This window comes from Tauraco erythrolophus, chromosome 2, assembly GCF_009769465.1.
Source record: "Tauraco erythrolophus isolate bTauEry1 chromosome 2, bTauEry1.pri, whole genome shotgun sequence".
Classification (NCBI taxonomy): Eukaryota; Metazoa; Chordata; class Aves; order Musophagiformes; family Musophagidae; genus Tauraco; species Tauraco erythrolophus.
Genome location: NC_141466.1, coordinates 30,863,032 through 30,881,911, shown reverse-complemented (window position 1 = coordinate 30,881,911; position 18,880 = coordinate 30,863,032). Strand labels below are relative to the sequence as shown.

The 18,880-nt window shown below is 37.7% G+C and overlaps 1 protein-coding gene across 3 annotated transcripts in view; it reads right to left on the bottom strand.

The window, feature by feature from the left end:
* The window catches only part of RNGTT (RNA guanylyltransferase and 5'-phosphatase), a 203,583-nt gene that overhangs the window by 176,849 nt on the left and 7,854 nt on the right, over window positions 1–18,880 (bottom strand). For all 3 annotated transcript variants that reach the window (XM_086608204.1, XM_086608205.1, XM_086608206.1), the window contains exons 3-6: window positions 12,283–12,386; window positions 12,068–12,156; window positions 7,801–7,876; window positions 4,375–4,624 (exon numbers count right to left, since the gene is read on the bottom strand). In XM_086608204.1, the coding sequence (XP_086464330.1) occupies window positions 4,375–4,624; window positions 7,801–7,876; window positions 12,068–12,156; window positions 12,283–12,386 (519 nt within the window). The remainder of the gene's footprint in view (window positions 1–4,374; window positions 4,625–7,800; window positions 7,877–12,067; window positions 12,157–12,282; window positions 12,387–18,880) is intronic.

Sequence of the window (18,880 nt, the reverse complement as noted above, 5' to 3'; positions counted from 1 at the left end):
ACCATGAGGTTTAATGTTTCCCTCTATCTTGCAGATGACCACAAGACATCCGCACTCAAAATCATGAAGAAAATAATTGACAACTACCATCTCTTCCAGACTGTTTGAGATGTGACGATCCATTTTAGAAGCATTATGTATTACACACTCTAATGCTTGTGAAACACACAGCTTACATGGGACTAGAACAGATGGCATCCCTTAATAAACAGCAAAAGATCTGGTTGACCCATGAAAAGTTTCAAGGTTCTGACTTAGAATTGTAACTTTTTGTCCTACTTGCAAAATAAAGTATTTTTTTCTTGAAGATTTTTTTTTCCCCTGAAGTGAGATTCTAAGCATCAGTTAATAATGTTACTTCCATGTTAAAATCATTATGGCACCCACTGACAAGGTCAAAATGTGTTTGGATTTCCTGTGTAGCATCTGAGAACATAGCAAACAGATTTGCTGTTACCTGTCAACTACATTCCGGTGATGACAAAGGAAACTGTAATGACATTATGGTCTAACGGTTCCCACAGTTTCTGTAGTGTAAAAACGAAAGGCTGTCAAGACTTTTCAACATCAAAATATGGACGTTTTCGTGAAAGATGTTGCAGCCAGGTTTCTGTTGAAGTTTAGCCCCAGCCAACAACTAAGTACCACGTAGCTGCTCGCTCACTCCTCCCCTCTGGTGGGATGGAGAGGAGAAAATATAACAAAAGGCTCACGGGTCAAGACAAGGATGGGGAGGGATCACTCACCAATCATGGTCACAGGCCAAACAGACTCGACTTGGGGGGTGCGGGGGTAGGAAATCAATTTAATTCATTACCAATCACATCAGAGAGGCTAATGAGAAATGAAGCCAGATCTTAAAAACACCTTCCCTCCACCTCTCCCTTCTTCCTGGCTTTACCTCCTCCTCCAGCAGCACAAGGGCATGGGGAACGGGGTTTGTGGTCAGTTCGTCACACATTGTTTCTGCCACTCCTTCCTCCTCAGGGGGAGGACTTCTCACACTCTTGCCCTGCTCCAACGTGGGATCCCTCCCACGGGAGACAGTTCTTCACAAACTTCTCCAACATGAGTCCCTCCCACAGGGTGCGGTCCTTCACCAACAGACTGCCCCAGTGAGGGCTTCCCACAGTGTCACAGCTTCTTCAGGTGCCGTCTCTCGCTCCAGTGCTGGGTCCTCCACAGCCACAGGTCTTCACGGACTGCCTCACAGTTAATCTCCAGCTCCTGTGGGATTCTTTCAGAATTCTTTCAGAATCACAGCCTTCTTCGGGTGCAGTCACCTGCTCTGGCGCAGACTGCTCCACCGTTAATCTCCGTGGGCTGCCGGGGGACAGCCTGCCATCCCACCATGGGCTGCAGGCGAACTTCATAGAATCATAGAATTATAGAATGGTTAGGGCTGGAAGGGACCTTCAAAGGTCATCTAGTCCAACCCCCCTGCAAAGAACAGGGATATCTCCAACTAGATCAGGTTGCTCAGGGCCTCGTCCAACATGGCCTTGAATGTCTCCAGGGATGGAGCATCCACCACCTCTCTGAGCAACCTGTTCCAGTGTTCTACAACTCTCATGGTAAAAAATTTTTTCCTAATATCCAATCTGAATCTACCTCCCTCTATTTTAAAACTATTACCCCTTGTCCTATCACAACTGGCCCTCCTGAACAGCCTCTCCCCATCTTTCTTGTAGGCCCCCTTGAGGTACTGGAAGACCGCTATAAGGTCACCCCGGAGCCTCCTCTTCTCCAGGCTGAACAGCCCCAACTCTTTCAGCCTGTCCTCATAGGAAAGGTGCTCCAGCCCTCTTATCATCTTCGTGGCCCTCCTCTGGACCCTCTCCAACTGGTCCATGTCCTTCTTATGTTGGGGGCTCCAGAACTGGACGCAATACTCCAGGTGAGGTCTCACAAGGGCAGAGTAGAGGGGGAGAATCACCTCTCTCAACCTGCTGGCCACGCTCCTCTTGATGCAGCCCAGGATGCGGTTGGCCTTCTGGGCCGCAAGAGCACATTGCCGGCTCATATTGAGCTTGTCATCCACCAGTACTCCCAGTTCTCAAACACCAGTACTTCAGTTCCGGAGCACCTCCTCATCTTCCTTCACTGACCTTGGTGTCTGCAGAGTTGTCTCTCTCACACCTCAGTCCTCTCTCTGCTGCAGCCGTGCCAGGCCCGACGTGCCTGACGAGCTGAGGCAGCCCCGGCACAACAAGCTCTGCCCAGTGGGCACTCCAGGAGCAGGAACACAGACAGCCACCCGCGCCTTCCCCCTCTTTTCACTGCAGGTCCCACGTGGCACAGGTTTCTTTGTCCCATCTCAGTTAAATATGTTATTCATAGAGGCACTGACTGGCTCGGCCCTGGCCAGAGGCAGGTCCAAGTTGGAGTCAGGGAAGCTTCTCGCAGCTTCTTAAGAGGGGCTGTCCCTGTAGCCCCTCCCCATAAACCACATAAACTCAGCACAGTTTCTCACATCCCAGTGGAATTCCTGAAATGGACAGCATGCTAACTTCACTTTACAGGCTAACTGGGCAGTTGCTTCTGACTATTCATTATCCTAACAAGATGCTTGGGAGGTGTCTCCTCCTCCACCACTAAACTTTTCTTCTGTCCTCACAAAGAGTTGGGTCAAAATGGAAACATTTCAGAACACCATTACCACCACAGCCACCTCTAGTTTAACAGTGTCTACCCCTAGGTGTTTGGAGAAAGATTCAAATTAGAAGGCTGAAAACATCTGCTGCAGGAAATGAATGTAATGCTGAAAATTCAGCCCTTTAGACAGTAAAATAAGAAAATCTCAGCAAGAGGTATTTACCTGATAATCATTCCCCCTGTAGATCGCTTATTTACGAGGAATCACAAATAGATTGTATCCATCTACTGAGTTAAGAAGCAGTCCCATCTGCCAGCCAAGAACCATGGTAAAGAATTCTCCCCACTCCTCCTCTTCATGTCAAAGAATGTTTCTGCAGAGCTGCAAAACTGAATTATACGAATATGCATATTAACTAGATGATTCTTTCTTTCATAAATTCTCTAACTCATAATTAACTTTTAGCTATTAATATGCTTATTCGTATAATTTAGCTTCCAGCTTTCAAAAAAACTATGGTGGCAGGTAAGAAAAAGCCTGGGAAGCCAGTATCACGATTCCTGTTAAACAAACCAGTTTAGTTTTACACTTGCTGAAAAGAGGCTGTCATTGAACCTCACCATCACACCTCATTTGCTAATACATCAAAAGGCAAGTCAAAAAAATAGTTTTGAGGCTCCAGCCCAAATAACGTTTTTTGGATATCAATGTTTTACTGCAAGGCTAATGGAGGTAGTGGCTACATCCCTCAATATATTTTTACTACGGATTTTTACAGCGTGGGCAACTTTTTATTCCAGTTGATGGACTATTTCAAAGTTGCTATCTTGCTTCTTTGGACTAGATTTCATATGCCTTTCAGGCTAATTTCTTCCATACTCTATCTGTAAACCATGTTGAGCAGCTGCAGTAACAACAAAACGCATTTTTGCAGCATATTTCATATGAGGATTTCCAAGTGTTTACAAACAAACACACCTCAGCACACAAGTAAAATAATTCAGTATTATGCAAAAAGAACTGAATCTATTTTTGCACTCAGCAACATTCTCCCCTACTCAATCTGCAAATAAATAAGAGTCAGGAATTTGGAAAGAACTGAGCCATTAATCTTCAGATGATACAAGTATATTGTTTTTAGTTGAGTATTAGTTCTGTACTATGGTAACTACAGCAACTTATTTCATCAGAATTATGCAGATGTATGTTGATATCACCACAGTAAATGATCAGTCATATTTCTTATCATTATACAGTTAAAACAGCTTTGAATAAAATATAATTTCAAAGCTGCCTTGAGGTTTTTAAGCTCATATTGTTTTTTGCTAATCCAATTTGCAATCCTCCAAAATTTTCAAAAGTAAGAACATTTACCAAAATGAGCAATGAATTTAAAAAAAAAACCTGAATTTCATGCACATGGCTACAAAAAATAAGTTAAAACTGTTTACATGCACACACATAAAATTTCACCCCTAAAAATAGAGTGAATAATTAAAAAGCACGCTACTATCTCAACTCAAACTTAAAAAAAATAGTTATATTTGAAAAATTTCAAGTCATTTTTACAACTGGAATAGTTGAGGTGTTGAACGTTAAAGTTCAAGGTTCATCTAAGAAATATCAGAAAGCTTGCAATGAATCTATCAGTTTTTCCTGGTTAGAGACAATACTACCAGCCCTCATGTGCAAAAGCACATATTATGTACTAACTGATGATTATGAGTTTATGAAATTAGGTTAAGCAATTAGAATATTAAGTTCTTAATCAAAAATACCAGTTTTAGGCGTTCTTTTCTCCTCTTGCCAAAGGAAGAGCTTGATGATCCAGGTTCTGATTCTTGGCCTCCTGTTTTACCATTATCATCATCCTCCTCTTCATCTTCATCAAAGCACCATTCTGGTAGCTCAGGTGGTGACGGTGCATCATCTTCATCCCCATAACGACGAAATAATTCCTTCAAATAGTCACCTTTATAAATACCTGGTGGTCTAGCCTGAGCAAAAGTAGCCACAGCAGCCTCAATACTGTCAAACAAAAATTGAAAATTACTCTGGATGCTTAATTTTCATGGTTTAGTCATATTATGCCTTACCAAACATAAGATTTATTTGGACTGAGAATTAAAACAAATTCCAAACTGGTAATTGCAAAAACATCCATTATATTTGAAACATCATGCTTAGAGCAGTCTGGCGACAGTTGCTCTTGCGCAAGATTCTGCATAATTATGTACGCACTGCATATGTTCCCAGAAGTAACTGCAGCTTACACTGCTTCATCTTCTTATTGTAGCTAACAGTGGTCTGCTGACCGTGACAGTCACCCAGGTAAAACTTTCATTATTGCTACAGAAAAGGAATGGGTGACATGTAGGTAAGTACTTAAGGACTGAATGAAGACAAAAAAGACCAAAGAAAAAGATGAACAAACTTAATGAAGAAAAACGCAAGTCTTGAAATTCAAATATGGCTAAATTTTTCCCCCTAAGAATTATCTTTCCTTTCATTAGAGGTTTTGCCATCTCACTGGGAAAAGGCGTCCTAATCTTTTGAAATTACTTCTCTTTCCAGAAGTTTCTCATAAACACTGTAATTCAGCAGACTTTTACTACGCAGCTAATACTTAATCTTAAGTGCTTTAGTAAACTGGAGATTGGATCACAAAAAAATTAGAAACTCAAACTAACAGTCATGCACCTTTACCAGCCAACTGGAGAGCACTCAAAAATATGCAACAGCAATCACAGCACAAGAGTTTATTGTTGCTATTTTCACAGATCCTATGAAAATGTTTAACAGAAAACACTGGACATAATTCTGTCTTCAATTTATCATGGCTGCATGGAGCAGTAATGTTCCATGGATCAACATTTAGAAATCTTGCAAAATAGAGGAGAAAACACAAAACATACATGTCCCTGTTAGGCTTCTTGACAAGCACATATCTTAAAACTAGAACAAAAGCACATATTGCATGCTGTGAAAATAATTTTTTTCAGATAAGAAAATAGCTTACCACAGTAACAAGGAACATATACGGATAAAATGGAAAAAGAATTTAAATACAAAAGGTATTTTTTTTGTCTGATCTGTACAGTATGGGAAGGAGCCTAAGAACTCTGGGGTAAATTTCCCAGAATAGACAGAAACACTTCCTAAGAACCAGTAAGTCTGGTTCTTTCTTCTGATCTTTGGTAAGAACAGAAAACAAAACATTTTCCCAAGTGAGACTATCAGATCGTTGGTGAACAGATCTCAGAAATGACAGTTTAAGAATCTGAGTTATTTAGAAGGAGCTTTTTTTTCCATCCTGTTTTCTAAGACTCCTAATTTCTTCCTCACAAGACATTTTTTATTTTGGTGTCTTTCTTAAATTGTCTCACATCTTCTGTAATCTATGCCATTGAAAGAACAAAACAAACCAAAAGGGATGAGGCCTGAAAGTCACTCATACTTGTCTCTGATGATATTAGAAGAACTCTATCCTATTTTGGAATAGATGGCAATGGAAGTCAAAAGAGGCAGCACAGATCTCAAGCACAAAAATCTAGCTGAAAGAAAACATATTTTTCAAGTTCTGGAAACATAGCAGTCTTTGGGGAAAAATGAGTTGTGAAAAAGAGAATCAAGTAAGGCCTCTGACCACTAGCTGGAGAGCTTTCAGTCTGGATGACCTTTCTTTAAAACTAACTATAAAATACATCTCGGTATTCAAAATACATCAGCAGCACTCCTATATCATATGCTTAAGGAATTACCATGGATGGGTTTTTCCATAAAGAAAATCTTATTTCCTCATCAGCAAATAACAGTTTAAAGAATGATACAACAAATTGGATTTATCTTGATACAATGCTTAGCATTGACAACCACCTTACTGAAATTCATTCTTTCGCTGTGGACATTTTTTCCTCTACCAGGTGATATCTACGTGTTCTGTTAAAAAAAATCTGACAGAGATGAACAACCTTGATACAATTAACTATTTGAATGAAGCAAAAAGAAATAAGACATGGCTGTTAAGTTTTAAGGCTATCCCACAGAGGTTTGAAAATAAAGAGAGACTGCATGAAAACAGGAGATTCAAATAGATTCAAGTGTATTTCCTCTTCAGAACAAAGGACCAATTCTGACTCTAATTATTGCATGCTGCTTTTAAATTTTTAGTTTAAAAGCATACAAATTTGCTAGTTCATAGGAACTACAATCACACTACAAAGATATTTGTATCTTTGTCTACTTCCTATACTCAGCTAAGATTCTGCCAAGATTCAGCCATCCACTACTAATGGTGTTCCGTCTCCATTACTCCAATGTTTTTATTCCAAGTTTACTAACAGACAATAACGACCCATTTCTTTGCAAACAGCTTGCATATACATGCTAAGCACCAAACAACTGTATATTCAGTCATAAGAAAACGCTGCAGCAGGAGTAGAATTTTCTTCACTTAAAGGACCATACAAGAAATATCACCAGAATGCTTAAGGAGCTTGCTAAGAAATATGCCTTGCACGAGACATCATCAGCCAGGAAAGAGTGTTTTGTGGATACTACCAAACATGGACAAGTCATGCAATTTTTACAGGCAATTGTTTTTTACACTAATGTTATTCAAAAAAGATCACTATTCTTTACGAAGGCACCAAAATTTTTAGATCACAAAAAACCCAGGCGAGTCTGTAATAGAAGCAGGCTGCAGACTTTAGTCAAACAACAAGCTGGAAACAAGGACTTTGTCTCCCCTCAATCCTTCAGAAGCAAGTACATCACTGCTGCTGCTCTAGCTAATCTTCAGAACTCAAGCAGCAAAAGCCTATATGCAAACCTACATGAAAAAGATGAACAAGTAAGAGAAATAATGTTTCAGCTATCTCCAAATTCTACATTTTTACTCAAAATGTGGGACATGTCATGGGAAAGAGACACAATACAATATATAACATTCCTAAAAGCCCACAGACAGCAGGTACAGCTGACTTTTTATCTATTGGACCTGGAAAGCTTGACTGAAACAGGCTAAGCTACCACGGGACAGTATGAGTAACGTTAATGCTGGTTGTTTGCTCAAGATTAGTAGGCAGTTTTAAAATAACAAACAACAAATACATTAGGATAGCTGTCAGGACAACAAGTGAAACATACTGAAGATGCCTTTGGTCACTCTCCACAAATCTCTAGGAATTAACATTCAAAGTTACCTCCAGTCCAACTTCTCGACCAAAAAGGCACAGATCAGAAATCCAGTTCTATTGAAACCATGCGTGCAATGGACACCTAGAACAGACAAGAAAAGGGGACAATCATTTGCAAGTGGTTTAAAAAACATGCTTCAGTTTCACAAGTGTGATTTTTGGATCCTTCTACCTTTATCAGTAGCATTAGAGAGTTATTTCCCCTCTCATCAAGGCAGCCCAGATCATGTAAGGCACATAAGCCTAAAAAGCAATTTATTACATTCTTTCTGCAAATTATGATCAACAAAGAATATAGGATACTTCAGTTTACCCCAACTCAAGAGCACTAACTTAATGCAACAGAAATATGGCTAATACAGATAAGAATCAAAGTATTTTTTGACTGCTCAAATGCTTATCAGATGACAACACAATCAAATCCAATAATTGTGCTTTTAGTGGATTCAACAAGCATTACATTCATTTCACACATCAGGCATAAAAATCACATTTACCTGGTTTCCACTGAGACAGAGTTAGTTTTGCTTTTGAGCAGCTAGAAGAGCTCTGTGTTTTGCTTTTAGTCTGGGATTTGCTATGAGAAGAATGTCGATAGCGCACTGGTGTTTACAGTTGATAACTGAGACCTCAAGGACTTTTCAGCTTCCCATGTTTTTGTCAGCATGCAGGAGCACGACAGGTTGGGAGGGAGTGTAGCCGGGACAAAGGGTCCACAACTCCCCTTATGATTTGAACTTAGATTTAGGATTGAGGGCTAAATCGGCCAATGAAGTATTCCATATCATGCAGTGTCATGCCCAGTATGAAGGTGAGCATTGACCGGAAAGAAGGGCTTTTGCTCTTCTAGGGGCTCTCACTCTTGGGGTCCTATCTCTTATTCTCTTTTCACTCAGGACTTACCTGTTTTGGGATTGTTTGCTGGGACGGGACAGGCATTGGTCACCAGGTGGCAAACAGTTACAGTGTGCATCATTTGTTTGTATACACTATTATATATACATATATTGGTTTATTATTATCATTAAATTGTTCTTATCTCAATCCACAAATCTCCTTCTCTTTTCCCCTTTAATTCTCTTCCCCATCCCTTGGCAGTGGGGGAGGGTGAGCAAGTGGCTGTGTGGCATTTAGTTGCCAGCCAGGCTAAACCAGGACACATAACCAGATTACCCTACCTCAAACCTGAAAGCAGTGTCAACAGACCACAATTCTGTTTCAAATTTGCTGTTACCATGCTAAGACCAGACTTATTAATTTTGGCATACAACAGTACAATCACCTTGAATTACTTATCTTTTCAATGTAAGAAAAAAAGAATTAAGTTTTCAGCCTTTATTTTACTGAATTCATCCCCCAGTGAAAGGAGGGGGAAGAGTCAAATGCATTGGAACTGGTTGTTTTGGTTTTCTTTTTTCTCTCAAGGCAACAGCACCATCTAGTGCTAAACAAACCGGACTGAAAATTTGTGCTATTAAAAATGTCATGAAAGATTGATTCATGCAAGATGTTGCCTCTTCCTCATACTGCATTTTAAATTATAAATATCAGAGTATTACAGATTCCACTAACATCAAATGTAATTATTCTTAATATTAACATATTTTTCAGTTGCGATGATCAAGCAAGTTTCTTAAGCTTTTATTGATTTCCTTATTTCTCTACCATAGCTGGTAAAGTAAATTTAGCAACAATTCACTTGCTGCTTATTCATACAAAATGCAAACACCTGTTTTTTTCTATACGCTCCCCTAATCTGCAACTATCTATTTTTTTTTCACTGGAGATCCAAAAAATGCCTACAAGGAGCAGACTGATGAAAACCAGAAACTTTATATGGGTAAACAGAAATATATATAAAATATATCAGGGTTGGGTTTTGTGCCCGCCTCAAGTTTCCCTTCTTGATAAAGCAAGTCAAAAACTACTAAGAAATTATTGGATTCGTCCATCCTAACCATTTAATAAAATTAAAAAACGTAACCTGCCTTAAACGAAACAAATTTTAGCTTCCTTATAGAATTTGCTCCCAATCAATTCTCCTTTGTTTTCAGCTTAAGCAAAATTTTTGCATCTTGTTTCCTTAAGGTTGGCAGGTATACTCCAGTCCTTCAGGTTGCAAAACTAAAGTTTCCATCCTATATTGTTTGAGTTGAATAGAAAATCTTGTTCACTTATCATTCGCGTTTCAGTCTCTTCACATCTAATCTTGACACTGGAAATGAAATCGCACGCAATTGCTATCAATAAATCCTGCAGCTGTTACTGCTACCAAGAAGGTTAAGTCAATAATTTTATACACATGGCAAAGATAAGAAGTATCTTGGCAATGAGACCAACGGCTTGGAAGTGAAAGATCACGAAAGGTTCAGAAGTATCACTGCTGCAGACTCCTTTCACTTTTGATAAAAGCATCCTTCACACCAGGCCCTCTGATGCTCTGTCAGAGGAAACAAATGTCCAGAACCAGAATCAACTTTTCAGTAATTCATGGAAGGGAAATGGAAAATCTCAACATTTCTCTTTTACTATGAAGGCCTAAACCACAGGTTATTTGAAAGCTTAGTCAACGTATTACTTCTTGACTCTTTCTAATTGACTTTTTTTCCCATAGAGCCGAAACAATCTAAATAACAGAAGAACATTCCAAAATTCACAGAAGTCAAAAAGAAAAAGTTGGTGACTCAACACTAAAAACGAGATTTTAAAAGTTGAAATAACAGTTCAGCGGTCTGCTATTTATAGGATATCACCATGCTATTAGTGCTCCATAAAAATTGCTGACCATAACAATATTTCAAATTCTGAAATATCGTTGGAGGATCAAGTGGAGGAACTGTGAAAGGAGAGTGAAAAATGAGAAACTGCTAAATGAGAGTGAGTGGGATCAGTCATCAACAACATTTCAAGTTCTGGTGCAAGTTCTGAAATATTGTTGATGACTGATTCCACTCACTCATTTAGCAGTTCCTCATTATTCATATCACATACCTGCATTACAGTTTAGAGAAGAAAACAAACTAAAATTGCATTCTATGTGAAAAAGAAATAAAAGAGTAACTAAAAGAAAATTATGTGAAAAAGAGTGTGCCCAAATTAAAACTCTGAAGCACTGAAAAAAAAAAGTAAGATTCTCAGTGGTATCCTGTGAGAGGACAAGAAGCAATGGGTAGAAATTGAAATACAATATATTCTATCTAAACATAAGAAAAAAATCCTGTATATTGTAAGGGGGAGTAAACACTCAAAAGAGGTTGCCAGATGATGTTGTGGAGTTCCCAAGCTTGGAGATAGTCAAAACCCAAACGGGCGCAGTCCTGAGCAAGCTGCTTTAGCTGGCCCTGCTCTAAGGAAGGACAACCGACTAGCTGATTTTCACAGGTCCCTTCTAACAACCTCAACTATTGTACAATTTCATGATTCTGTGTGAATCCTAAACTGTATGAACATACCAACTTAGTTTACAAAGCTCTTATCAATTACACCTACACAAACAACTGTTCCACGCACTCCTAAGTCACACAGCCACGCAGACTCAGGAAGGTTACAGAATTATCATGGAGGAGGCTTGAGGACAACATCCATTCTGACTCCGGAAACTCAGCTGCAAAATCTCTTGTCTCTGACAGTTTGTAGATAGAGCTGAACATTAATATGGTTAACAAAAATCAAAATAAAATGGTTTTAACTAAAACTAGAAGCAATCCAAATTAAACTAAGAACTTACTTTGCTCTCGGTAAAAAAAAAAGTTATCCTTAAGAACATTCATATATTCACCGTGAGACAGTACACTACAGAAAAAAAAAAAAAACTTAGTCTAATATCTACTACCAGTTTCCAGTAACTAATCAGCTGCTTTGTGAGATTTGCTAAAGAATCTCTGATCCTTCAGTTATCAGATATGACTTCAAGTAAGCCACATCATCAAATCCCAAAACAATACTCAGGCAACACATAACCTGCATTTGTACAAGTATATGATACTTGTGTTTTTGTAACTTCTGCTGGTAGACAGTTCTTAAGCTTGTATATTTTTCCACATTAAGTCCATTGCTGTAATCAAACTGATGGATGCAGAAACATACTAGCTTCTGTAAAAAACTAGTTTCTGGAGTAAGAGCAATCAAATCTATATATGCATAAACACTGTACTGAGGAAATTCCTTTGCTTAGACTCTTAAGAACAGGAGACTGCAGTTATGAGTAAATATGAAATAAATTAAAAACTAATGATAGATCTAAGATGTATATAATGGATGTAAGAAGACATACCTATAAGCTCTGAGGGATTCTTATCACTGAAGTGTTCACATACACGGATAAATGTTTCTGTATTCTCAGGTGTAGGGCACTCACCATGCCTGAAAAAACACAGGAACACACAGATTAGGAGACAGCTGCAGGAAAGGGAGGAGAGAAAAAAACAATTACTTCAGTGTGATCTTTCAAATTAAAAGCTAAATATTAAAAAAGTGCAGACAACTTACCCCTTACACTGGAGTTTTATATATTTAATCCCCTCTTTCTCTATATCATTCCTATCATAGAATCTAGTGGTGTTGGTCAAGTCTACCAGTAAACCCATTTTAACCTAAAAAAAAAGCAAAACATAAAAAATAAAGTAAACTTATATATGTGGTTCGAATATCAGTGCATAAATACTAAAAGGCTAATAACATCTAAATTAAAAGCAGCAGCAGGCTACAGTTGCAAGTTTAAAAATACTTAAATATTGCATTTGTTCATAAAATCTATATTTTACCACGATCACAGTCATCTGTGTTTCTTTGTGAAAGCTGGTGTCTGAATTAGCATTCAAAACCTTCAGTTTGTTCCCACTGGTGTTTCTAAATAAGAAAGATCTGCTAATAGCAGGAAAGTATCTGGTAAAGAACTATTTTAACATGTTAAAAGACAAATAAGGTGGAATCGGGTGCTCTTATGCTTTAAGTAGAACAATATTAAACACTGGCACAGTGGAAATACCATAAGAAAAATTAACTACTGAGAATTACATATACACTCTTGGACAAAAATAACTCAATTTACTCATCCATTAGAGTGCAACGCAAGCACGTGCATTTTCAAGTTTAAAACAAAAATTCCCTTAAACTCTCAGAAACATTTTATTCAAAGTTGAAACGTGAAAGAACTTGAAGTTTTTAAAGATGCTGTCAGTAATTAAGGCGGCAGTGCCAACCACTCAGATGTTAGGATGTACCCAAATTCAGGCTGCCCTGCCCACTCTACCCTAAAGTGTTCCCTTGTGCATAAACTTACTTTTTTAGTGTTTGGTTTTCGTAGCTGTAAAACAGGTCTTTTAAAGCAGCTTTGTGGAAATTCTTAAAAAACAACATGGAAAGCAGAAATTCCACTGGGTGGCATTGAACACACAGAGAACATCAGCAAAATGCATCCTACGGATCCTTGATCCAAACAGAATTTCCATCAACCTCCCAGTATTACCGTGCAAAAACAGCTCACTATGACAACTGTGTGCTGAAAATGTTCCTGATTTTGTGCCTTATAAGTGCAAGTAACTGCTTTTGGTGAAAATGCTCTATGTCATGCTTTCAAGTAGATTCTCATCATGAAATCAGATGTCTTTCTAAAAGTCATTTTACAAGTGATATTTTAGCAAAATCCTTGTTTCATAGTTTTTGTCTTCTTTAGAGATACATCAATAGTGCACTTAAAAATACATTAACACTGAAGCATGTTATGCATGCAAAAAACAGAACGCTGTATCTTCGATATATTTAAAACTCCAGCACATACTCATAAACAGGATTTTGATGAGGTTTTATTCATCTTCAGGTCAACAGACTGGCAATAATTTAGCCGTGCAGTTGGAAGAATTACAAATTAAAACACTGCCTCCAGAAAATTCAGAAAAGATAAATTCTAATTATAACTGGAATACAGCTCAGCAACAGCTGCCCTACATGGATATGTTGTTCAGTAGACCCCAAAGACAAATTTCCAGTTATCTACAGAGGTACTTATCCAAGGTATTCAAAGTTCTGATTATATACTTCAATAATACTTTAATAATACTTTCACAATACTTTTATTTATCAGATATTAAAAAGCATCACAATTTTATGTCAGCAGCATTTGTAATGTAATATCCAAATTGGTTCTCCTTGTTTACTTCAACTTTGTATATTGTATTCAGAATGTTTTCTTTACTTTTATTACTGTGTTTTGCAGAAATACAAGCTCCTTCAGTAGGGGTCCTCCTGAAAACAATGTTGTGTCACCTGAAAGTTCAAATATTTAGTGTCAACCAAGCTGCTAAACATGCAGACTGATAGCATACTAGCCAGTGATTAATTTTGTAGGATGCATACAAAAGACAATTAATTCAATGATTACTTTTCACTCTCTCCATTCTCAACAGCATTTAGCAAATATCTCAAAGACTACTTAACTCACAAGTAAGACCACATAAAATTTCCAGGTGTTACACACCACAGGTCCACACCACTGCGACACCAACATAAACCAGTTTAAAATAACTGTTCAGAGGAGAATGACATATTCCCACACCAGTACTTCTAGGTGATCGTACAGGACAACATGCTAGGACAGAAAAGTACATCTAAAATGAGCTAGTTCTATGAAAACTACCTACATGTTTTTCTACAGTTCTACACAAGCAATGGCTCCATGGAGGAAATCCACAGAGTATCTTCCAGTAACATGCTCCAAAAAAAAAGCATAAGAGTCTCCCTTTGTGTTCCGCATCCTATCAATAGCGTCATTGGAGTTGGCAAAAAGTCTGACAGGAGAATCAGATGTGTTTTCACCAGGGAGCTCTAGACTATGAAGCCACATAAATGGCCCCTTAACTCCTCTCCTCCCCAACTTCTACATAGCTCAGCTTGAAAGCCTATTCTTTTATGTACGATATGGCGTTAGGTGCAATGCTTCCAAGATGTCTTCAACTAAGAGGGAAAAAAAGTTATTTTCAAAGTAAGACTAAGATTTAATGAAAATATCATTTTAAAGTAAAGGTTTTTGCATTTAGTTCCAGTCTACTGAGAAAGAGACATTCCAGAACATGAATTACTCTCGAAAAAAAATGCTGTATCGTCTGACAGTCTGGAGGAAAGGAAAGTCAATTGTGAGGAAAACTACCTTCAATAAAAGCATGAAAACAGATTAAAAGGTAACACTGTTTAATATAACAAATTGTTAAAGGAGAGCTACCAGAAGAAATGCAAGTGATTTGCAGAATATAGTTTCACATCCTCTCATCCAAAAGTAAGAGAGACACAATTCCGTTTTAGCGTTGAAAACTCCAAGCCAATTCCCAACTCCACTGTTCTCAAATACCAGCAGCTTCAAGTGTTCTTATCAGAAGCTTCCAAACTTCCCCAAACTCCTGCTACAATGAAGAACTACCACCAAGAACATCTAAGAAAGCACAAATGTTAATTTTATGTCAAAGCTTTTAAGCTCAAAGAATACTCATATGCTTTTCCCTCAACTTTTAGAAATCACACTATTACTCTTTTGAACTCACTCACTTACAGATTTCAGTTTCCTGACTGACATGTAGAAGCCAGGAGATCACCACAACGTACTTCAGGCTCAAAATGTCACCAAGCACTTGGGATGTTGCATTTAATTGGAATAGGAGAATGAAATATAGCAAAGTTCTGCTGGAGAGGAAATTCTGAACTACAGGACTCTATGACTTCCAGCCTGCTATTCCTTTGCAATTATTACGAATCATTTCAATCATACACAAGTGAAGATCTTGTGAGGTGACACTGTTCCTCACACACTTCATGGAGCAGTAAATCAAACAGGCATCCAATATAATTTAGCCAAAGCTATAAAAGCATGTGTGGCCTGAAAGCAGTTTCCTTGCTTCACAGAAAGCACAAGCATTTGTTCTCTCAGTTCACAGGATTAGCCGCAAATAACACATTACAATTTAGAGAGCAGAAGTCAACAGAACAAGATGCAGAAATTTAAAATAAAAGTGAGGGGGATTATGTAACATATGAAAGCATAATATTATGATGTTCAAAAAAAAACGTGAAAAAAAACACTGGTGCCACAGGAATAGAAACATTTCAGTCACTGAACCGGGGTTATACTATGCTCTTCCTGACAGACCACAATTGTCATCTACAGAATAGATTCTTGTACATATGTTCACCAGACAGGCGCTTTGCTCTGCTCTGAAACTCTGACATCACACCAGTCATCACAGTAAACCTCTTGGTCATGCTCTCATAAGTTTGCTCCTAGAAGATTCTTAATAGGAACTGATTTTTGGAAGACTATCTAAGCTAAAATAGGTAGTCACTCAATGGAAAAAACTTTTTCCAGCCAATGTTTTGTATGAACCACATCTTTCAGTCTACCACACCCACTGAATGACAGAGCTTTGGACAAAAGAATAATTTAAAATTGTTGAGCAACTTCTCACTAAAACATACATTTATTTCTTACAAAGACTGTTGCAAAACTACAATCTTAGACACCAGATTGAAACTAGCTCTTTTTCTTGCTTCTAATTGTAAAAGATGACTGGATAGAAGGAAAAAAAAGCTCATTGACAGCTTGAAATTCTCATCTACATACAATAATACCAAGATCTCCATACCATCTCCATTCTGCTCATACTTACTTTGGACAAGCTCTCCATGTCCTCCTACGGTTATAAAAGCCTTCCTCCTCACTTTCTCACATTCCAACTATCTTCAACTATTAATGCCTTATTCATGCACTTTTCTGCTGCTGTGCAATTAAATGGGCTTAGCTATGTTCCCCTTGTATGACCCCATAAGTTTCTCATTACATGTTGGAACTTGAAAACATCCTCCCCAGGAGGGAGGGAGCATACTACAATACAGTGAATTCTCTCCAGTTCTAGGATTTTTTTTCTTGCATTTCTTATTTGAGGAAAATAGTTTAAATCAGTGACTGAATTTATCTGTGAAAACAATCATGTGACTGAAAACTGATAACTAGTTTTCCTAATAGGAATATTGTAAATCAAGCACACTAATTGCCCAAACATTCTTTTGAGTTAACTAAGGTCCTAGATTTTTCATAACAGAAATAGAACTACCTTTTATAAAGCATAAACAGTACTTGCCTACCTACTCAAGAAAGAAATAAAATTTTAAAGTTATTCACACTTGGCAATTGATCCTGAAAATTTTTTTACGAGACCATTAAGATACTATGTGAATACTGGCAACCAGAAGAAAAACAGGGTTGCTATCCCTTGTCAAATCAGTTTCTAACATTCAGATTTTCAGCAACAAGCTCCATGAGAAAAAGGAATCGCACAGAAAGCTTGTTAGATAAAGTTCCTCCCAGACAGATACTGTCTTAAATGCTGAACCAGTACCTTCAAAAGATCTGTGGTAGCAGCAATATCTCACTATTACTGAAATCCAGATGTAAAAGTTACCGCTGAAGTCTCTTATTTGGGAGATCAATTATATGGACTTAAGTAACAACCAAGTTTCAGAAGTGATTCATTCTGCAAAGTATTAGCAGTAAAACAATGAGAACCACGCACAGTGAGATACTTCTGCTTTGGGAAAATCCACTTTTCAAGGTCTCCTCAATTGCACATTCATCTCATTGTCAGGTTGTCGGTAAACTTTTGTTCTACTAGTACAGCACTTCAGTAACTCACTGCATATCTTGGCAAATCCAGATGTTTTCAAATCGCAGACATTTAGCAACAATACCAGGGTTCAGGACAATGTAATTGATTTGATGAGAACAGGGAGTTTGAGAGAAATTATGTGTTCCACTTGTTAACCAAAATTACCAAAATATAAACGGGGATCCTAGTGCTAGCAATTGTACTATGAGACTCTAATCATCTGATGTCACTCAAGACATTACAAATTTGTAGCATGGCAATACAATTGCTTGATGTGCCTAGTGGAAATGCTATGAAGGCTCATCTGAATTTCTTTTTTGGTGACAAATCACTCACAAGAAAATAGTCAGAAATTCTGAGTAAGTCTCTGAAGTTCTCTATAACTTCAAAATACATGCAGATTTTTAAATTACTTTAAACCATGAATAAGTTTCGTTTTGGGAAATTTCTAGGCATGTCCATTAAAGCCGGTCGGAGTCAAAACCAACATAATGCATAAAAGAGAAACTCAAGTAGAATTTAGATGCAGAGATCCAAGAATTCAAACAAGAAAAATCCTACCAGTTCAAGCATCTGAGAACAGGCACATCTGCTTCACTCATAGTACTTTCTTATCACATTAGTCCACAGGTACCTCTATCACTGCTACACTGAGTAGCTCACCATCTAGTTCATACCTAAGCCTAAATAAGATTCATAACATGAAGATTCTCATATTTTAGTCACCTGATCCTTCTGATGTTTAAGCTTTGATATTGTTAAACAAGATCAGAATTGTTTTCACTTAGATGAACAGCAAAAAGAAGAAAACAAAAACACGGAAAAAAACACACTAGCATGCTTAGTTTTATAAAATCATAGAATACACATAGAAAAATCATTTTTAAAAAATCTAAAATCATAGAAAACACACAGTCAAAAAAAATAGTGCTAGCCTTCTATATAACAGTTTAACAAACAAATTAAAAGAATTAGGTTGTAGATCTTTCTTTGCTTAGGAAGTTCAAAATCCCTTTTCCTACATCTCCAGATACACTGGACTGGACACAACACTTCACAGACCTCTACATCCCACCTTTATTGTCAAAGTTGTGCTATGGTGCAGAACACCATGCAAGTTGAAGTAGACAGACAGAAGCGGGCTAAACAGAGAAAGAAGAAATAAGCCAGAAGCACAACTCTGTAACCCAATGATAAAGGCATCCATCTACCTTCCTGAGTCCCAATCCATGCTCCTAAAATTTTGCTCCATTTATGCATTTTTTTTCCACTACGAAGTTACCTTATAAAATCCATAAATTGTTTTCTTCCATACTTAGGTATGACTGGTTAGATACTGTAAAAGATTCTAAGCATCGAAAGAAGAAAATTATGCATTGAAACTACAAAAGAGTTCTATGAAATTCTCTTTTCTCTTTTAAATGCTTTCACTCCAATAA